At 43.1% G+C, this 23,221-nt stretch overlaps 1 protein-coding gene across 2 annotated transcripts in view; it reads left to right on the top strand.

Annotated features, from left to right (window-relative positions):
• The window catches only part of ZDHHC20 (zinc finger DHHC-type palmitoyltransferase 20), a 62,478-nt gene that overhangs the window by 5,880 nt on the left and 33,377 nt on the right, over nucleotides 1-23,221 (top strand). For both annotated transcript variants that reach the window (XM_066582190.1, XM_066582184.1), the window contains exons 2-3: nucleotides 19,424-19,450; nucleotides 22,051-22,145. In XM_066582190.1, the coding sequence (XP_066438287.1) occupies nucleotides 19,424-19,450; nucleotides 22,051-22,145 (122 nt within the window). The remainder of the gene's footprint in view (nucleotides 1-19,423; nucleotides 19,451-22,050; nucleotides 22,146-23,221) is intronic.

Below are 23,221 nucleotides of genomic sequence, written 5' to 3'. Positions count from 1 at the left end.
TTAGTAATTGTCAACGTGACACAAGTGTGATGCATGCGACTGTCGCATTATAGACCGAACTACAACTCTACAATAGTCGCGCATCAGCAGTCAGATAGTTTGCACAACAGTTGACCACGTAGCCCCGCTTCAGCTTCTTGTGAGTTAGGCCTTTGTCACACGGACGCTTTTGCAAATAAAAACTTTGAACACACAATAGGTAGAAAATAGAACTGCTTTCAATATGTTCGTTCACATGCATGTATTTGGCGTGCTCAATTCGATCACGCAGAAAAAATGCTACATGCTCTGTTTTCCTGTTCATTTGCACAAGGAAAGAACACCCCTTGAACTCATTAAGCTAATTGACCAATTGCAAAAAGTCCAATAAAAACCTGCAAATACGCAACACCTGATGCATAAAAATTTGGCGCAAATACGCATACGCGCGTGTGACACAGGCTTCACTTGTGGCTTAATTTCAGCCTTCCTGACCTTAGCAACACTTGACCACAAAGTCCTAGAGCAGGTGAACTGAAGTGCCCGTTACTCCTCCCGTGGACTTTCACAGTGGGATGGATTTGCGTGACGCAATGGCTAAGGGCGCGTACTACCCACACTACACACGTTTATATGAGATAACGAAACAGTCAAAAGGATCAGCCAAGTGCAACTTCTCCGCATCACAGCGGGTTCCTACAACCTGCGCAGACAATGGGGGTGAGTTTATATACCACGGCGTCTCACACAGGTATTAGTAAAAATGTGGCGTTTTTAAATGTGGCGTTTTACAGCGTTTTAATTTTTTAACGTACCCTGTCGTTGCAATGGTTGATGTGGTGCTTTAAAAATAGCTGAAACGCACTAAAATAGAACAGACGGCGCTCAAACACTCGTCTGAGAGGCTCAGGACAGCATTATTAGCAGGCGTATCAAACACCCACAAAACACTGTAGAAAACTCCTGTAAGAGAAGAAATGGGTGCTTCAAAATGTAATGCTTGAGTTGCCCAATAGCTGCCAGCTAGATATACAAACGATGGCCTTCTGGAAACGAACTCAATGTAGCAAATCAATTGTGGATCCAAAGGAATACCTGCACTATGGAGTAACGTGCAGCCTACCAAGGGCTCGTAATCGTAGGGTATTGTAGCATATATATATATATATATATATATATATATATATATATATATATATACACATACATAGTTTTTCAGTGCATTATATGGTACATTAAATAGTACAATTGGAAAATACAACACGTCCCGCAAAAAACAACATACACACCCCTAGAGCAAGGTTTATTGACCACATGTGAAAATCTGGTCCATCTACACATGGAAGCAAACAGGATGACCTGCCAGTATGTTTCGGGAACCTTTCCCTTCATCAGGCATGAACTTCTGGAAACTACTGCACATCCTTTTTGTTTTGCTAATCAGTGAGGGTCCGGGGGTCTCAGTATCTTAAGAATAGGCCATCAATGTATTTTGCTTTCGTCACTATCCATCTTTAGCCTATATTCACACGGGCTACAAAACGCATATATGTGAGATCCATGGTTTCCAATGGGTTCTTTCACATGAGATGTTTTGTAGCCTGAAAGAACCCATTGGTCGCAGGGCGATCTCTCTTCATACAGCGCGGGCGCTGGGTGTTTATCACAGACGACAGTCGGCAGCACCAGCTACGATCAGCTGCGTACCTGATCGGAGCCATTAACCCTTTAAATGCCACCATTAGTTATGACAGCAGCATTTAAATCCCCCGTAGTCCCATACACCCTCTTCCCCCGCAATAGGATCGCAGGGAGCTGTGCAGGTGGCATGGCTGCCAGGGGCCTTGCCCCTGGGCTGTCATGGCAGAATGCCTATTAAGCCATATTCATGTGCTGGCTTGATAAGATTGCCTGCCCAATAGCAGTATGATGTAATGCTGTGACATAGCATCATACTACAGGAGCGATCAAAGCATTGCAAGATGTTGTCCCCTATAGCTATTAAAAAAAGTTTTAAAAAAAGAACAATAAAGTTTTACTAATTATTTTAAAAAAAAGTAATAAAAGTAAAAAATAAATACATTTTTGCCATATTTACAATAGAATCTAAATAATAAAACAAAAATACATATTTGGGATCACTGCTTCTGTAAAATACTGATCTATCAAAGTAATGGATTATTTACCCCACACCGTGAACATCATAAACAAAAAGAAAGAAAGATCACCAGAAATGCACTGTTTTGCTCACCCTGTCTCCAAGAAAAAATGCAATAAAAAGTGATCAAAAACTCGTATGTACTCCAACGCAAACTACAGGATGTCTCCCAAAAAATGAGCCCTTGCACAACTATGTCAATGGAAAAATAAAAAAGTTATTGCGTGCAGAAGATGGCGGCAGAAAGTAACTTTAAAAAATTAAGTCTTTGAAAAAAAAATAAAAGTAGTACAGCAAAAAAAACAAAAAACTATACAAGTTTGGTATCGTAGTAATCGTACTGACCCCTAGAATAAAGTTGTCAGGTAGTTTTTTAACATTTTATTTTAAATCAGATTTTTATTGACAGTTTTTTGAAAATTTCTCCCTACAAAACATATTAAAAAAAGCAGAGTCTTACAATCTTCAACAAGCAAAACATAGGTACAAATATATCTGTCAGGGTGTCTTCTCGGTTGGACCTTCTCCCGCCTTCTGATAGTCAAGAAAATGTTTGTGCGCCGTAGAAGCAAGACGCATCGAAAGATGGCGGAATGTCATTTTTATTTTCCTTTTACTCCACTTAGAGTTTTTTAAAAGTTTTTCAGTACATTATATGATACTTTAAATAGTGCAATTGAAAAATACAAATCGTCTCGCAAAAAGCAAGCCCTCAGACAACTACGTCAATGGATAAATAAAGGAGTTACGATTTTTTTAAAAGGGGGGGTGAAAAAACCAAAACTGGGGGGGAAAAAGGGCAGCGTCATTAAGAGGTTAAAGGAGATGTCCCGCGCCGAAACGGGTTTTTTTTTTTTTTTTAACCCCCCCCCCGTTCGGCGCGAGACAACCCCGATGCAGGGGTTAAAAAAACCACCCGCACAGCGCTTACCTGAATCCCGGCGGTCCGGCGTCTTCATACTCACCTGCTGAAGATGGCCGCCGGGATCTTCTACCTTCGTGGACCGCAGCTCTTCTGTGCGGTCCACTGCCGATTCCAGCCTCCTGATTGGCTGGAATCGGCACGTGACGGGGCGGAGCTACACGGAGCCGCTCTCTGGCACGAGCGGCTCCATAGAAGACTGCTGAAGACCCGGACTGCGCAAGCGCGGCTAATTTGGCCATCGGAGGCCAAAAATTAGTCGGCTCCATGGAGACGAGGACGCCAGCAACGGAGCAGGTAAGTATAAAACTTTTTATAACTTCTGTATGGCTCATAATTAATGCACAATGTACATTACAAAGTGCATTAATATGGCCATACAGAAGTGTATAACCCCACTTGCTGCCTCGGGACATCTCCTTTAAGGCTAAAGACACGATAAATAAAAGTTGCCAGTCTGACACACGAGTATCTTCCCAAGGGCCCTTGGAGACTTTTCCCACTGGGGATTGCTATTATTACGCAGCAATTACTTAGAGGCATTTATTATCTCTCTAGTCAGATCAGTCAGCGCCTCCATCAGCAGCTTCTCATCCAACGGGAGGAAGATGTGATGTCTTATGAGCAATGTAATGATCTTAGCATATCAACCGAATTGCCGACAGATTCAAACACAGTTGATGTCTAATCAGCTTATATTGAAATGACTTCTAGTAGAACAATGCAAGAAAAAAAACCCAGGAGTGAACGGATCAGGAAGGAGCAAACAAGACTGGGCAAGAAGTCTTGTCATGTAACGTCTCCCTCTTAATGCTGCGTGGGGGATAGTATCTGAAGATACAATTATCAGAGATCGGTTGTGTGCCAGTATAAAAAATGGTTATTCCCAGAATAAATGAGATCGGTTTCCCCATTGTGGAAAGCAGGTGGAATGTGACGGCTTAAAGCGAGAGGAGAATTGTAGAGCGCAGTATCTAACATAATGAAATTCAAAGGGAAAAAAGGCATGCGAGTAAGAAAGATGGAAAAAGCAATGTGAGTAATGTGAGAGCGAGGAAAGAACTCAAACCCTGTTCATACCGATCCCAGACCATTTCAACCAGTTTGTATTCTTCAAAGCACAGTGTGTGAATTGTTGTACTGAAGCTCTATAAAGCTGGATTCACACGAGCAGGAGCGATATCTGTCTGAGAAACTCGTACGGATATCGCACTGCCCACACTATACATGTTTATATGAGATCCCGAAACAGTCAAAATGATCTGCCAAGTGCAGCTTCTCCGCATCACAGCGGGTTCCTACAACCTGTTTGTAGCCAATTGCATAGCAGAAGAGTGCGATGCGATTTTATTTATTTATTTATTTTTTTTTTTTAATGATCCTACAGAAAATCATGAGTGTGTAAATTTGAATGATTATAAATGATGATCGTCCCGTGTAAATAGTAGAAATGAGCGAGCATAATCGCTAACGGCAATTACTCGATCGAGCATTGTCCTTAGCAAGTATCAGCCCGCTTGGGAGCAAAGATTCGGCTGCTGGTGGCGGGCTGGGAGCAGCGGGGAGGAACGGAGGGGAGATCTCTCTCTCTCCCTCTCTCCCACCTGCTCATGGCCGCAACTCACCTGTCACCCGCGCCGGCACCCGAACCTTTGCTCCGGGGAGATACTCGCTAAGAACAATGCTCAATCGAGTAATTGTCCTTAGCGAGTATGCTCACTCATCTCTAGTAAATAGTCATTAAGGGTGCATTCACGTGTCGCTGATTTGCTACAATTTTGTTACGGATTTTGATGCAATTTGAATTCTATTGAAAGGGTGAAATCTACTACAGGTCTGCACTAAAATCTATGACAAAATCTGCAGCATATCAGCGACGTGTGAATGCACCCTAAAGGGGATCTGTCACACTGTAGTCAGTGAGGCTCGCGGCAGCACCACTGACTCTATCGCCGCTGTACCTTTTTAATGTCTTTGTGAGCTTTTCTAGGGCCTGGCTCCCACTGCTGTGAATCTGTCAAGTGGGTGGTCCCTACCGCTTACTGCCAGTGGGTGATACTGAACTTGATTGACAGCGAGCTCTGAGGACTGCCCACTTGACAGATTCACAGTGCTGGGAGCCGGGCTTTAGAAGAGCTCATATGTGCAAATGGAGACATGAAAAAAAAGAACGGCGATAGTCAGTGGGGCTGCAGCTGTATAGCTATATAGCGAGCCTCGCTGACCTTACAATATGACTAGACCTCTTTAATAGAGCTTTGTGCAGCTGTTGCTCTGTACCCACTTCAGTGTAACGTCATGTATGTCCAAAAGAACCAAAACATCCACTGGAGATTGGATGACTATAAAGTATGACTCCACCTGCAGGGAGAATGTCACAGGGGAGCTCTTCTGTAAGGAGGACCACACCTAGGAGCTGAAACTAGTGAATAGGACTATACAAAGTAAGCAGAGCTGGTTCAAGGAAATTGTGGCTTTGATACATAATACCCTCTGAATTGTGAATACTTACATTGTATACCACAAGGCCAGCACTGTGAACCGTCACTTTGTATCGATTGGCAGCTGTGTAATATGAGGGTTTTGAAAAGGAATTGCTGAATACCTGTTTGGGACGGCTGTAGAGTAGCTGCACTTCAACTAATGTTTGACATGTCATAGAGACGCATCAAAAATATTGATCAGTGGGGGTCTCGCTGCTGAGACCCCTTCTGATTGCTAGAAGAAGGGTGCTGCAGCGCTTACCCAAGTGCTGTTTCCCCTTTGGCTGTCATGAAAAAAGTTTAGTACCGTATTGGCCAGTAGAGCAAATTGTGATTGTTCTCAGTAAGAAAAACCAAGTCATCTTGTAGATGTGATACCTTTTAATGGCCAACAAAAATGCATGATGTTATAGCGAGCTTTCAAGCCTACGCAGGGTTCTTCTTCAGGCCTGAGTAGGGTTAAAAGCTCGCTATAACATTATGTATTTTTGTTAACCATTAAAAGGTATCCTATCTACAAGATTACGTGGTTTCTCTTTCTGGAACAATCACACTTGGCTGTCTTCTCTGTTTTCGGCTCCTTCTGGCAGCTGAAGACTGCTTCATAGAGATCGATAGCACTTTCTATGCAGGCTGCCTTTAGCTGCCAGAAGGAGATGAAAAGCAGCAAAGACCGTGGAGTGGGCATTACAAGAGGGCTGCAGCACTCGCCTAACAATCAGCAGGGGTCTCAGCTGCAGGACCCCCACTGATCAATACTTTTGACATGTCTCTATAGTTCATGCAGTGCTCCCTGGAAAAAAGCTATGCAAATCCTCCACAGTGCCATCTATATTGGAATGGTAACTACCTTATGAGTCAATATTCAACCCTTTAACAGGTCTTTCAACATGAATAGGGATGTAAGCCAAACCAGATATGCATGTACAAACATCTGCTCACCTGCTTCTAGGCCTTTCACCAAGCCACCAATATACTACCAGGCTGGATTCACATAGCCATATGAGTGTTGGAAGCAACATGCATCGGACAGTGCATGGACACCCATCCAATGGGCAGTTGACATTACATGTCCAATTCTCATCCATGATATACATGAAATTCGGGCATGTTGGGATAATTTGTGTGTATAGCCTAATTGGCTACAATGAGTCCGTGTGCAATCCAGGAAATACACAGACAGTGCACACAACAAACATTTGGCTGTGTGACTAAAGGTCTATTTAGACGAGACGAATGTCAGGCAAATTATGCCGGGCGCTCGTCCCCACATATACTGGCTCCCTTGCTGTGGCACGGGAGCTAGTATCGCTAGCTCACTCACAGAGCGGGCGGCAGGGAGGCTACAGGAGATTTCACTCCTCGCTCTCCCCCGCCCCTCTCCATTGATTTAACATAGAGGTTGTTCAATACTGAACGGCTGCTATTTACACTGAGCGATCAGCTCATCGTCCATCGTTTATGCAGCATAAACGGTGGACGATGAGCTGATCGCTGATCACCTATTTCCACCCTCGTTAGAGAGTGGAAATAGGCTGAACTAGATGGACATTATCTTGATTCAGCCTAACATACTATGTTACCTTGGTGGCAAATCCTGCCAAATTTGATGGGACCAGCAAATTGAGTGATATGGGGGAGAGAAAGTGGGGCTTGACCCCATGCATATCTCATGTCAGGGACTGGTTGGAGTTTAGCCCATCTAATCTTTTGATTCTAATAGAGATAAGCAACAGTAAAGTTGTCTTCCGGCCACTTACTTCCCCCTTCTAGATTTGGCCGGGTTCACACGGGCGAGCCAGATTCCGCATGTGGGAGGCCTGGAGTGGATTCCAGCTGTGAGCCTGGCTGGTAACCCTGCGTACTTGCGATTTCCGTATTGTGGATGACCCCAGCAGCTTGCCGTTGGTCATGCGCAGTACAGTTTTGTTTTTTTTCCACTGATTGTATTTCATCGCTAAGCGACCATGCGGGTACGCACAGCCCATGTGCAATGTTAATTGTGTATGGGCTGCAGGTCAGACGGCCTCCATTGACTTCAATGGAGGCCGTCCATGCGGAGTCTGCAGCAAAATAGAGCATACTGCGATTTTTCATCTGCTCTCAGAATACACAATTCGTATCTGTGAGTGAAAAAAACATTTTTACATGTCTCTCAATGCGTGCATTCACTGCGCGGACATTGATTGCAGATTCCACAGTAGGAATCCGGACGTGTGAAGCCGGCCTCTGCGCTCTTTTAGACGGAACATTTTAAAAATCGTTTAAATGAGCAAAAGTGAGCAATAATTGTTAAATCTGAACGCGAGCCCACGACTAACCCTTCACGTTTTTTTCAGCTATTGTATGCAGTAATAAAAACCATTGTTGGCTCGTTTGCTTAAGGTTCGGTTTAAGCAGCGCTCACTCAGTCCCGCTTATACAGGGACTGAACAATTCTTGTTTGAACGAGCCAACAATGCATTTGCCTGTCTAAACACGCGGCACGAGAGCCAATGAGCTAGCGGTGATGTCACTCGCTTGTTCAAACGAGAAGCGGCTCCTCTAAAAGGACCTTAGTATACATTTTCTGTATAATGCCCATCGCATTGCTTTTATGTTCATTATTCTTCCCCCAAATGATATCTGCCTGTAGATTACAAGCCGATCCCCTACATTGGATCTGTAGGGATTTTCCCATATATTAGTGTTTGTGCATCTATATCTTTTTAGCCTATAAAGCAGTATATGGGGTATTCCTGACTGTAATTAATGGGTTTTATGTTACTATGTCCGGATATACTATGTACCCTCGGGGGTATGCCGCTGTCCGTGTGGAGATTAGTATATCTCTTTACACCACAGTTAGATGCTCCACACACCACTTGTGATTTGTTCAGGAAATGGCATAATACGATAAAGCCTGGAAGTGGAAACCACATTTTCCATTGTAGACTAGGACCTTTTTTGCTTTATTGATGCGGCTGTACAGAGCCGTGATGAGGTACCCATGAAAATGTATCCATACCGCTCTACACCTCCGATCCCTTTCTGGTGAACTCCATATGAATACAGAAGCAAAAAAGAATCGCCCACGCTCCATTAGATGTGGCATATATGAGGGTATGTATGGCATGAGATGGTGCACGGCAGAGGCTACTTGTGCTGCCATAAAGGTTACGTGCATGAGGCCGAAATAAAAAGTTAAGAAATATACTGAAAGGGTTCTCCTCTTTGGACAGTTCCTACTTGTTAGAAAGCACTCTTGACAAAATGATCACAGAGTGCTCCCCTGCTCGGACCCTTAGCGATCAGCTGTAATAAGTGTTCAATATCACTGCAGCGCCACCATGGGGGGAAATGAAGCATTACACAGTGCCCTTCACGGTGCTAGTAGGTAGAGGTCCCCCACCAGTCAAACTTTGATGGTCTATTCGAAGGATAGGCAAACTATATTAATGTTCAGGAAAGCCCCTTTAAATGGCTTGTTTCATCATGACAACCCCATTTTTAAGTAAATTCGGCCCAGCGACCAGCTGATCACTCCAGGTCCACATTTATGCGACTGGAGACATTAGTTTATAACCTGGTGCTCTGTGTTAGCTCTATGGGGAGGGTCCCACATGTGGGATCCCACGCTCTGATTTCCATTAATACACATTTCTAGTAGCAGAATGCTACTGAATTTGAGGTTATCCTGTATGCACTACGGATTATGACTGCACACACCCTTATCTATATGCTTATTAATAGAGGCACCATGCTTTGATATTGCAGACCATAATTACAAGCTTGTCTAAAACAGTAACATAAACTGTCATTGAAATCTCTCCAGAAATGTGAAATCCTGACCTTGGGGAGGTGAGTACATTTCATATGGGTGCGTGGCCTGCATTTCTGGTTTGGCATAGGTTCTGAAATCCAGACAGACGGGTGTGACAGCAAGGGACATGTTTGGTGACAGAGGTCTTTGTAGGGGCTTGTTTGATGGGAAGCCAAGAAAGTGGTGTGAAAATCAAACTCTGCCTTCATAGGAAGACTCTGGGGTGCGGATTGGTAAGTATAAAAGACCACAAATCCTAGGAAACAACTATTTCCCACACTGTACGAGGGGCCGATCCCCCCCCCCAAAGTAATTGGACTTTCGATATGACATAAAAGGAATATTTTAATTTCCACACATAAAGTTTGTGCAAAAGTTTTAGGCAGATGTGTTAAAATGTTGCAAAGTAAGACTGCTTTCAAAAATAGGCCGATGTCACACAGGCATAAGCGCATTTACATGTGCAAATGTGCATGATTGGCGTGGACTAAAAACGTGTAACTATGCTCCCATTCATTGAAATGGGCAATTAGTGTAATTAGTTCAATACGTGATCTTTGCCTGCGCCATTGTGCACGAAAATTAAGCATGCTGTATTTTTTGTACAAACAAAATGTGTGCTCAATACGCTTATGTGAACGAACCCATTGAAAGCAATGGGCCGTATTCACCGCACACGCAAAGTTTTCATGCGCAATATGCTGCGTATTTACGATCATGTGAATCTGGCTTTAATAGGTTATTTTTGTTAATTAGCAAAATGCAAAGTAAATGAACGTAAGAGAAATCTCAATCAAATCAGTATTTGGTGTGATCACCATTTGCCTTCAAAACCGCATCAATTCTTCTAGGTCCACTTGTACAAAGTCAGGGATTTTGTAGGATTATATTTTAGGTATATGATTAACCAATTATACCAAACAAGTGATAATGATCATTATTTTATATGTAGGTTGAAGCACAGTCATTAACAGAAACATCTGTGTAGGATACTTAAAACTGGGTGAGGAACAGCCAAACTGTGCTACCACGGTGAGGTTGTGGAAGACAGTTTCATGTCACAGGTCGTACACCATTACAAGATTGAGCACAGCCACAAGACAGTTATCCTGCATCAGGAAGTTCTCTCCCAGGCAAAGATTTCAAAGCAGACCGGTGTTTTAAAATGTGTTGCTCTTTTGAAGAAGAACAAAGAAATGGGCAACGTTAATGGCCAATCAGCGCCTGAACATGATGATCATTATCACCTGTTTGGTATAATTGGTTAGTCATATACCTGACTATAACTCTACAAAATCTATACAAGTGTAGTGAGAGGGATTGATGCTGTTTTGAATGCAAAGGATGGTCACATCAAATATTAATTTAGATTCTTCTTCTGTTTATTCACTTTGAATTTTGTTAACTGACAAAAATAAACTATTAACCCTTTGCAATCCAATTTTGGATTCAGGTTTTCCTATGGGGGGGGTCATCTTTCTGCCATTATGCAATAGAGCCATTTGCTGGCTAGAGCCAGTACTGCAGTATGGGACATGCTGGAGAGGCCCCCGACAACAGAGCAGCCAGTAACATACAGTAAGAATACCCTGCTGGACGTCTTCTGACATTGGAGCTGTACAGCCTTCAATCAGAATGTCTTTAGATGTCAGACAGCAGATTGGAAAAGGTTAACACTTCTGTTTTTTAAAACATTCTTACTTTGCAGCATTTTTTTTCACACCTGCCTAAAACCTTTGCACAGAAGTACTATATACATGACTATAGGGAGCACCATATGGCGGCACACTGCTGTGTGCATGAGGCCTTAAAATAGAATGTTTCAGCTGTTTCATTGCGTAAGATAAAAATTTACCTTATATGAACTTCAAACACAAATTAGCCTAATACTTGTTCTTACAGTTCTCCCTCGTCCATCACATGCAGCCTATAGCTCTGTTAGAAAAGGTACTGAAGCGAGCAGTGATGCATAAAGACGTATGGCAGGTGGCGATGCCTGCAGTCAGACGGGGATCACTGTAAGAAGTGCTGATGCAGGAAGCACACAAGGTGTGATGATGCCCATGCCTACGCCAATAACCTGGCAGAGGCGGCAGCTGTGTTGTCAGGCTCCCCTTGCCTGATGTACAATGGGAAGTGGGGGGCAGTATGCTCTTCATGGTGAGCAAAAAGATGTTGGGAAATAGCGTTTCCTGTGGTTCACGTCCTGCCTGCACATCAAGATGCATAAAAACTATGTTCACAACTGCATTGCTGATTTGTACCACTTTGGTGTGATATGAATCTGGGCAGAACTCGGACGGGAAAATCACCAATTCATTTAAATGGGTTGATTCATGCAAACAATTTTTTTTTCTCATACCGATAATCCAGGGTCACAGGATCTGTAATTTACATGCAAGTTTGATGCATTTTTAACATGTTACTATGGGGTCTATATAAAAAACAGAGCAGTGAAAAACGCACATGTAAAGTAGATGCAAGTCGCGCGCGACAATTGCTAAAACGTATTACAAATCATGAAAATCTGACGGAAAACGGTCACTGACCAAAATCGCACTTGCTCATATGAATGCACCCTGAAGTTGTCAAGCAGTCGCATGGTCAATCATTAGTTTGTCGAAACTAAATAGGGGGCAAACAATCGTACGAACGAGAGAAAAGTATAGATGCAGCTGAACAAGCGATGAGCAACTTGCTGTATAGGCAATTGCGGCTCATGACAGGTAACCTACCTGCCCATGTTTATAGACGATGTCTGTGGAGCTCAAGAAAAGGACAGCCGGGAAAAAAACTAGCGGTGGGGCCCCGAGCAAGCAGACATTTGTCACTTATCCCCTGGATGTGTCATAAATGTGTTTGGTGGAAAGGCCATTTAATGGGTACTGACAGGATACCTTGGGTAAAGGCACGGGGTCACTGTGACACGTCCGCTGGGGGTCTTTTTAAAGCTGCAAGGATTTGCCGACAATGCAAGATGACAGAATTCATTACAGCAGATCTCACTTTTCACTGAAACTTACCTTGGTTTGGAAGGACTTTTTTTTTTTCTCAAATGTTAGTAAATATTTACTGTAGAAGGACTTTTTTTTTTTTTTTCTTTGTCCCTAAACTTCAGGTTAATTAGTGAGAGCAGCTGCTTTAGGCCACCTTCACACGACCAGATTCCCGTTGCTGAATCCGCGGTCGTCGTCCACACGGAGGATCCGCAGCAAATCGCACGCATTGAAAGGCATGTACTTTCGGTTTTTCACTCACACTCACGGATACGAATTGCGTATTCTGCGAGCAGAGGAAAAATCACAGCATGCTCAAGTCAATGAAGGTCTTTCTACCCACAGTCCATACGCAATTATCATCGTTTAGTGATGGCGCAGGAAATAAAAAAATTGCAAAAAAAAATCTGTACTGTGTATGACCTACAGCGGGCTGCCATGGCCACCCGCCATACAGAAATAATAGATAAGCAGGGTCGCCAGACGGCTTTACGGAAGGAATCCTCTGCGGGTTCGCGCATGCAGAATCTGACCTAGTCGTGTGAAGCCGGTCTACGCGACCGGATTTCAATTTCAGAATCCGCGATCATCACCCATGCGAATGATCCTTGGGAATCTGCACCCATTAAAAAAATAAAAGAATTGGATGCCCGCTCAGATGAGCGGATAGCGATTGCGATTCCAATTTAAGTGGATTTAAATTCGCAGCATGTTCTATCTTTGTGCATAAACTGCACAGACAGCTTCCATTGAAGTCAATGGAAGCCGTCCGACCCGCAGCCCGTCCGCAACCGATATTGCAGGTAGGCTGTGGGTACCTGCGTCATTCATTGCCTAGCAATTGTGCGGGAAAAACAAATATTAAAAAAGAAAAAACTGTACTGCACGTGACCGACAGCGAGCATCTGCAATACAGAAAGAGAAAGTACGCGGGGTTGTCGGACAGAGTCGGACCTGGATTCTGCTGCGGGCTCTCGCATGCGGAATCCAAGTCTTTGGTGTGCAGCCTGACCTTACTCTTTTCATAAAATAATCAGAAAAACATACTTTTACTAGCCATGAACATATGGAACAAAGAACTGTGCTACACGGACCGTGAGTGCATGTAAACAGCCTACAACAATTCCTGAAATCGCATGCAAATGTCTAGACCAGCACAAAAAAGTCTGAAATAAACAACACAACCAAAGAAATAAAAACAATGAATGTTTACTAATCTGTATATCACCATAAGGCTGGATTCACACTAACGTATATCGGCTCGGTTTTCACGCCGAGCCGATATACGTTGTCCTCATCTGCAGGGGGAAGGATGGAAGAGCCAGGAGCAGGAACTGAGCTCCCGCCCCCTCTCTGCCTCCTCTCTACCCCTCTGCACTATTTGCAATAAAAGGAGGCGGGACAGGGGCGGGGATAAGTTATGTGAATTAGCCCCGCCCCTGTCCCGCCTCTCCTTATTGCAAATAGTGCAGAGGGGTGGAGAGGAGGCAGAGAGGGGGCGGGAGCTTAGTTCCTGCTCCAGGCTCTTCCATCCCCCCCCTGCAGATGAGGACGACGTATATCGGCTCGGCGTGAAAACCGAGCCGATATACGATCGTCTGAATGCATCCTAATAGTGTATGTTGACCAATAAACCCATTTATTATAGTGGAGCCGGTCACATTTGGACATGCATTTAATCCTCAAAGGAGTATTCCAGCTAAGGAGATTTCTGTAACCTATGTGTTTCCAATCAATGTTGCTTCAACCTTGGTCTGAGGGGCTTATCCCCGTATAATTGTTAAATTATAAACCCTTTATAAGAGATCAGCACTACTCCACATACAATCTTGGATATTTTATTTGAAGAATTCCGACAACAGTCACAGGTGGTCCAGTCGGAGTAGTTCTGATATCTTTCTTCAAGTTTATGCTTCTTGACAACTGGATCCATTGCACTTACTCTATTTCCTGGTTCAGCTAGTCTGATTTATTTATTCCATCCTACAAGTTGGTATACGGGTGAGCGCTCAAGTGTGTTTTGTTCTATAACCACTCGTTTTGTTGATTACATATGCTATTGTGGTGATTAAGGCCTCTTTTACACGGGCAACGCGATATCGCCGCGAGAAAATCGCAGCGATATCGCATCATTGGTCTGTGTGTTATTGCTGCGTTTTGTCGCTCCAATATCGCAATTTTATGTCGCTCTTTTGCCAGGATTTCCAGGGGGGCTGGCAATATAAGCCCTAGCTGCATACAAAAAAATACATCACCTAACAGCGACTGTTCACTCCGCCGCATCTTCTCTGCAGGTTCCCTGGCACTTTCTAGTAGTGTTCTCTCAGCGTTTCCTGGTCAGGGGACAAATTCCCTGCCTCTAGGAAGTGCAGGCTGTGATTGGTTCTCGAGCGCTGTTGCTCAGCCAATCGGAGCCAGCACTCGATGAACCAATTACAGCCATTTATTGAATCTGTTATCGTGACACCAGGGACTCCTATAACAGTGAGTTCTTCCATCACTGATGGAACCCTCATTGTATAGAAAGTTGTGTTACAAGAAAAAAGATTTTCACCTACCCCTCTTCCTAAACCTACGGTAGTGTGTTGGGTGACAATAGCCTCTGTTTGCCTCACAACCACCGCGGCTTTGCTTGATGATGTCACATAGCTTGTAGAGGCGAAACATTAAAATTTGTTTATAGGGAAATACCTATTGATCAAGGTTAATCTGACAGGGAGAAGACTGAGGGGAGTCGCCCATCAGACACATTTCCCAAAGACTGGGACTTCTTAAGGCTATTTCTTTTAGGATGCATCCCCATGTGGTGTTCTACTGCGTTCTTATGGCATTTCTACAGCATTTTTGTTTTTGATGTGCAGTTATTTAGGGCACATGATCAAACCAAAAGGTTCCTTTTAAGACATTCTCATTTATTCTGTGATATTCGCCACAGAATTGTCACTTTAAAGATAAAGGTCAGACCACAAAAGTTGTTGGTTGGAAGATCAGATGCTTCTGTCTATGAAACTTGCAGGTCAACAATTGGGAACCACTTGAAGACCTTCTTCAAGAGTAACAGACTTTGTGTCTTAATCTTGTAATGCCATGGCCTTTGTGACAACGTTCTCTTTATCGTTACTGCCTATTGTTTTATATCTCGGTTATACTTTAATGGAGGCAGAAGTGAAAATGAAAAAGACTCTCACTGGTAATAGAGAACATCCTTTATTTCCTTGATAACGCCGATGTAATTACTCATCAGGGAGTCGTTAAGATTCCCAAATGAATGATCTTTGTAAAGCGGAATGGTTTTTAGCTGTTGGCTGACAACCAGCAGTGCAGTCAGCAGGGGTGTCTGCTGGATCTTCTTATCTGCCAGTCAGCCCTCTGAGACCTATGGCAAGAGTGAAGCTACTCGATGCTGCTTGATGACATGGCCATTGCATCCGGACAGAGAATGAGAAGAGAGGTGGCAGCTGTTTCCAACTGGATGTGGAAACTATTCTTGACATAGGTGTTAGAACCTTTCCTATTAGACATCCTGTGGATATACCGTAAGTGTCTGAAATGAGAATATGCCTTTAAGTCATCCATGTCACATCTGGACATCTATTTAATCCTTAACGGTGTATTCCAGTGAAAAAAAGTTGCGGATCCGATGTTCTTCCAGGCGATGGAGGTACAAGGGGTCAGAATTTTAGTGAGACCTTTACAGTGCATCCTATGGCTGTCATAAACATTCTTACTGGAATACCCCTACAATATTTGTTAACATTGCATTTATACACCCTTTTTGAAAACCCTACTAATGTAATTATTGGCTCAGTTAGTCAAACCAGACCCCAGTAAGACCTAGGCAGACCACCTGTTCAGGAAGCATGTCATAATGTTAAGGTGGCTTTACACAAGAGAACTATTGTCTGAATAGTCGCTCGATAGAGTGAATGTAAGAAACGGTTGTACACATGGCCACCAACCAAATGACAGTGAGAATTCGTTCACCAATTACTTCATTTCACCTTACCTAAAAATAGTCATCGGTTGATTAATTATCATCTGATGTAAACCGGCAATCATTGTCTTTCAGTGACTAGCCAATAGCTTTGCAGGAAGCTGACGTTTGGCATATGCTGAATGCTGATTGGCTCCATCCTTATAGTGAACATTTTGCCCTCCCACTTAACGCTCATTGGTTCCTAAAAAACACGATCCTTGAGTGAACAATCCCTTACTGGTCCTTGAAAGAACTCTCACTACAATGGTCTCTGTCTGGTTTTGGTCTGGCTTGAACATTAAAAAAAACCCAAAACAAAGTATTTGCAGATGAGGACAAGGAAAAGCGCTTTAGTTGAACCAGCAGGAGATCGCAGTGGCAAGTGTTGGTTCACTTGAAGACCGCTTGCACGTATTTGTGTGTTCAGTGGACTTTTCAACCAATCAGCATGCGTTTGGTAAGCGTGTATTTGCAAATTCAATTTCCCCCCAAGAGCCTTATGTCCCCTGACTAATTGACTAATGATTTGTCATCCTCGTTCAGCTATTGCAAATTTGATCAAGTGAACAACAGTCGCTCTGTGTAAAAGCAGGGCTAGTTCTGAGGCAGGCTGCCCGCTGCTGGTCCGCAGTGAACTGCCCGCTGCAGACACTCTACTGCAAATCAGCTCCCATGTGGACCCAGCCGTATCCTTCAGTTTAAACCACGCTCATTCAGTCTTTCACATTCATTAATACAGTAAATACTGAATGATGCTCTTTTGAATAACGCAAAGATCTGCCTGTCTAAACGGGCTGAACGAAAGCGAACGAGCTAGCGATGACATCACTCGCTTGTATAAACGAGAATCTGCTCATCTGAAAGGATCCTTAGCTTGCCTGTCCACGGGTGTGGAAAGCACCGGCACCTGTCCACAAGCGGAGAATCATTGCGATTCTCCGCTCGCAGCGGGCAATTCGCAGCATGCTGCGAAGTGCCCCGATTCTCCGCAGCCAGCCTATCTATCAGATAGGGCTGACCGGCGGGGAATCGGCGGCGGCTCCTGCTCCCGGGCGGCGGCCCCCGCAGTGGAGATCTGCCGCGGGACTTCGCATCGCCCATGGACAGGGGGCCTTATACGGAGGGCGTGTGGTAGAAAGCCTAACCACTGTTGCAGTGTGGGAAAAAAAAAAAAAAGACCCACCTTTTTGTTGTAAACAGTGTATCAGCACTTGCACCACATTATCACAGGTTCTCTACAGGAAAAACAAAGTATCCCACGGTGCCCATTAAAATCAATGGTCTGTTGTTGAACTGCATCGATGTGCCAGGGTCCTCCAGAGCTGGAGTGACTCTTTGTAGCCACATTCACACGAGCGCATGCATATCTTTGTGCATATTTGCAGCACAATTTTGCAGAATGCGCATTGCATGTTTTTGCGCAAATCGTCATATTTCCCTGTACTCTTTGCATACGCAAGCAAAATAATCATGCACCAGTACTCTCAGCCATTGAAATTGCCAATTAGTTTCAATAGTTCAAAATGTTCTCTTTCCCTGCGTAAATACACAGGAAAATGGAGCATGCTGCGTATTTTTTGGCGTGACCAAATTGCACGCACCAAATACGTGCATGTGAATGAACCCATTAAAATCAACGAGCTGCATATTGTGCAGGCAAATTCTTCATGCGCAGATAAAGCCATGTGAATCCGGCCTAAGGTGGCCTACAGGTGTATGTATAATTCAGTCGCATAACTACGAAGCGCATTTTCGCAACTGAAATACGCATATCCCCTGCGTTTTGGGGGGTGGGGTTTGTGCACGAAAAAAAAAATGCAGCAATGCTACCAATGGGCATTTGACTTTATTATGGGCTATTTTGCTGTGTAATGGGACGTGTTGCGCTTTGTTTTTTACGCAACTGAAATGTGCTGCTTAAATCTGCACATGTGAATAAACCAATAGAAGTCAATGGTGTTCTTCACGGAGCATTGTGCTGCATATGTACACCCATGTGAATGAGCCCCAATAGATGAGGGTCTTGCGTAGGTGAATTCCCCAGTACAACATCTGGAAATGGGTTTTAGACAATCCATTTAAAGGAACACTTATGAGAAAAGATTTTAGAATTGCTTCTGCAATAAACTTCATGACTCCACCTGTAAAAGCCATTAGAACGGGCGCCGGGTTCATTTTTTTTTTTTTCCTCCTGCGTATAGCTTTCACGAATATCTTGAAAACAAATTTGTGACCCTCTCCATGCTGACAAGTCAATTTACAGATTTGCCTTTTGGAAATACAATCACATCAATACTGATTTAATTTCCCTCTTTTTGCAAACCTGTTGTTCTGCCCATTTTCTAGGTGACCATGTCTGCTAAGTGCAGTAATCTGATTGCCGTATGTGGTCGGGGCCAGTCCAGGTGTTCTCTCTGGAATCCCAGGAATGGCTCCTATGACCTGCAGGCCCATGTACATTAGTGATGAGGAAGTTGTCTGACTGCTCAGTAACTTCCTTTACGTCATTTGTTTGCATGACTCGACCAATACTGGGTGTGTGGTTGTACTTTGTAGCCATGATAGCGGTCCGTGAAATAGTCTTGCCGGCTGACTTGTTCCCTTGTTTTACTGATCATGTGACGTTTCTTAGAAAATAAGACACAGTATCTACTTGTGATCGTACTGTGACTGATTAACCATTTCACTGCTGGATTCCCTCCATTATGTTGTATACTGCCCACTCATGGGGAAATATTGCTGACTTGCCCCTAATTATATGAGCTGTCATTTCCATATATGCTTGGGTCCTTATAGAATATCTTAGGACTTGATTCTTTCATGTAAATGTAAGATGAGGTATAAATTGGCTGCAGGGCACAGATTTTATGGTCCCCCTGAGACCGCCACTGTTATCTCAGCGCGCTGTGGTAGAGAAAACATTAGTGTTGCATTAGTTAGGAAAACTCGCACAAGCCAAGAATTTTTTTTTTTAATGGCTCCATATGAATTGCATTTTTATTATCTCAGTTCGATTCAGAAAATTAACTTTAAATAGAAGATCTGAAATGTAAACATTGTAGATATTAATATAAGCTTTTTATAATCATTCTTTCCTTTTATTACAGTTACAATACAATCAGACACTGAAAAAGGTAGGTTTGATTTGCCAGTTTTTATATATTTATCATAGAGAGGATTGTAAAAACTGTAAATGTATTATTGCGATTCTTGCTCTGCCACAGTGGCCGCAGTTATCTGTTCTGGACCCCCATTATCTGCATGTTCCCTGCAAGCCACCTCCATAGGGGAAGGGTGATAAATGACCGCCACCTATATAGTGGCAATGATCTCCAGCAAAAACAGAGGGATTGAACAATTCAAATTTTCCCTTGGCAGTTCTTGGGCAAAGGCCTGGTAGATGTTACCTTATTGAAGGATCTACCTGTACAGATCCAATGTCAATGGGCAGCGTTACATGGGAATTGCACTTTAACGCCAATGTAAATGGGACTTTCTAATGTTAAAAACGCATCGCACAAAAATCGCAAAAGTCACATTTGCGTTATAAAACCGCAGCCTTAAAAAAAAGGGCTCTTATACACGGAACAATTATTATTCAGGAAATCGTTGCAGCGTGCAAAGCTAAATTATATTTATTCGGTGTAAACACGGCCAACGATTGACCAACGAACGATAATGCACTACCATTCATTTATCATTCGCCTTTCATTTTATGCAAGTCTAAAAACCTGACCATATTTGGCCCGTGTAAACGGGCAGTTGCTCATGTATGACGACTGCCTGTTTACTCTGAATGTAGGAGTGTGGCCAGAAGAGATCCCCGGCGCGCTCGCCTCCATGCAGTGAGGAATTATTGCTCCTTTGTGAAACCTCTGAGAGGACTGTTGACCACTTAAGTGCGCATTATTTTTTGACAAGTGGCATCATTATTCTGTGTGGCCAATTACTGTACCGCAGAACTTCATACTGTTTGCTGAGGTTCACAGCTGTATGATGATTGGGCACACTAGCGGTGTGGGACTACCCATTCCAGGATTCGTGAATGTACTCTTGGACATTTCAGTAACTCATATTATTGTTAAGTTTCCACCAGCTGTAACAACCGTACCACCTAGACACTTGGCACACCGTGAAACGGCCACATAACTTTCATGGGCACCTTCATGCAATTTTGCATCAAAGTTTGTTTTTAAATTCCTACAATGTAAAGTTTGTAGCTACAAGTTTGATCCAAGCAAAGCTAGAAATAAAATCATCATACATATCATATATGTCTGCATATACCACAAAATTACCAGACATGAGGGAAATAAAAATGTCCACAATCCAGATATGAGTAACCAATCAAGTCCTCCTCATCCTCTTCCTTCTTTAACGCCCCTCCATGTGTAGCAAGCAATATTCTCTGATAAGGGGATGATAACATGGAGATAAGTTCTTCTATCATCTCTCTAGAGCTTGAGGCTGCATGGGGGGTGGAGATGACAAAGAGGCAGTGATCTTTTTTTCCTGTTGTTGGTTTCAGCTTCCCCTTCCCTTATACAGATACAAAACCTGCGGAAACAAAGCGATGTCCCCTGCAGATTGCATATTGAGCAATTCTGGCCTTTAATATGATCTTGAGATACCCTGTAAATATCACAACTTTTGGAACTGCATTTTCTATCACTGTTTGGTGCTTACTGGGGTCAGAACATATCCATCCAAAACCTCTGAAGGTGTATCTGGGACCAAGACGTTAACAGCAGATCCTTTACCGGGAGAAGGCCACCTTAAAACAGTACCATAAACTAAATTATGGTGCTGTTTGGGGAGGTGATAGGGAGTCGGGGGATTAATTTTTTTTATACTCCCCTGTTCCCATGGTGTCCGCCAGTGAAATGCGCACGTGGTCTGAAAATTTGACTTGTTTTCAGACCACTGATCGCACGCTCTCCCATATAAGTCTATATGACTGCATGCGCACAGCAGTCTGGAAAGTGTCAGATTTTCAGACCGCCCATTTCCATGGTATCTGCTGCAGGTGAGTATAAAAAATACAGCACTCGCTCCCCATCATTCCCCCCCGAACAGCACCATTACTTAGTTTATGGTACTTTTCTGAGGTGACTGGTTCCCTTTAAGTCCTGGAAGTTGCGAGGTGGGGCCTCCAGGGATCCAATTGTTTTTCTCAGACGTGGGAAATTTGGAGGACAACTCACCCGCTTGAACTCTTGGTCCTGTTCCTCAAATCATTCTTAAACAATTTTTTCAGTGTGGCAGGGTACGTAAGGCTGTGTTCATACAGTGTTTCAGCCCGCATCCCAGGTTTCCATCTGAATCCTTGAAAACGGGATCTAGAAGGAACCTCAGGACAGAACCATAGGCTTTCATTGCTCAATAAGGTCTCCATTTGAGCAGCTTTTCGTTCATTTCTGGCATGCCTATGGTTCCCTCTGAATCTTGTTTACAGGGAATCAGACTGAATTCCGCTACACAACCTCAGTAATGGGGAGAAACGTTGTACGAACACAACCTTATCCTGCTGAAAGAAGCCGCTACCATTGGAGAACACCGCTACTCTAAAGGGCGGTGTACATGGGCTTTCACATTTCCTAGCAAGGGATCAAAACCTATCTATCAAAAACTGATAAAGGTTGTCTATGCATGAAGTAGAACATTTAAACAGTATATGTGCACTGCAACAAGATCTATCTTACTGACTTTTTATTTTTCCTTTTTGCCTTTTTAGTTATCTACCTGGTGTTTTTTCACATATTTTTTATAATGTTTGTTTGGTCCTATTGGAAGACCATATTTTCCTTTCCAGCTAATCCATCCAAAGAGGTAAGGTCCCAGCCATCTATCTATGTATATATTTATTTGTACGCTGCTGGTTAGGTCTATTGTTGGTGCTTTTAACTTGGCAAGTTGCAAAAGTTTTCAGTATTCCAATGGTAATTCTCTTTTCTTTGAAAATATTAAATTAGTAGTTTCTAATTTTGTTAGAAAATACATATTAGTATAATATTTCGCTACTGTATAGAGGTAGTATTTAGGGGTTCTATGGCGGCATAGAGTACAAAAAAAGTCAAGTACCAAAAAAAAGCTGTATAAAATTTGAAGTGGGTTGCATCCTATTTTCTGTAAAACTGGTGTCTCTTTTCATAGTTTCTCCTTGGTTGTAACTTTGTCGGTAACTCAATTGATTATTAATAACAGATGTTTCAGCGTCGTTCTCATTATGAGAGTTAAGGTCCTTTTACAAGCAACTATTATCGCTCAAAATTCGTTCAAACGGCTGAAAGTGAGCGATAACCGTTAGATGTAAATGCAGACAGTTGTGCACTAATCGTTCAATTGTTGTTCAGAGCTGGTTTTTAGCTGGCATAAAATCCATCGTTAGGCCCTTCATAATTCGTTTATTTAATTGTAGTTTTTTCAGTCTTTTCAGGGGCTTAATGATGAATTGTTTGCCTTGCATACAGGGAGCGCAGTGTTTACTCATGCTGGGAGAGGACAATGATCTCATTGTGTATGCAAGGGAGAAAGACAATCTGCAGGTCAGATAATCTGTCACTCAAACACATGCCCAGCTGCTACTGAGTTTACATAAACTTAAGGCCCATTTAAACACAATGATTATTGCTCAAAAGCCTTTTCAAAGGTGATAATTATTGCGTGTAAAAGGGCCTTTAGGTTATAGTTAAACAAGATTGTTGGAAGGCATAACCTCCAGTACGGTTACCGTATTTTCCATGATGCGTAAATCGTGATTGATGATCTCAACAATGATGGGAAATAAATAAAGGTAATGCCTCGCAAGAGATACATGTATACTGGAACCCGACATGTACCTGCTATCTACCAGCCATATCCTGTGTTAATAAGTGCAGGTCATGCCTCCTATATGAGCAGGTGTT

Source organism: Eleutherodactylus coqui, chromosome 1 (genome assembly GCF_035609145.1).
Source record: "Eleutherodactylus coqui strain aEleCoq1 chromosome 1, aEleCoq1.hap1, whole genome shotgun sequence".
Lineage (NCBI taxonomy): Eukaryota > Metazoa > Chordata > Amphibia > Anura > Eleutherodactylidae > Eleutherodactylus > Eleutherodactylus coqui.
Note: the sequence above shows the minus strand (reverse complement) of the source record. Positions and strands in the feature narration are given on the sequence as shown.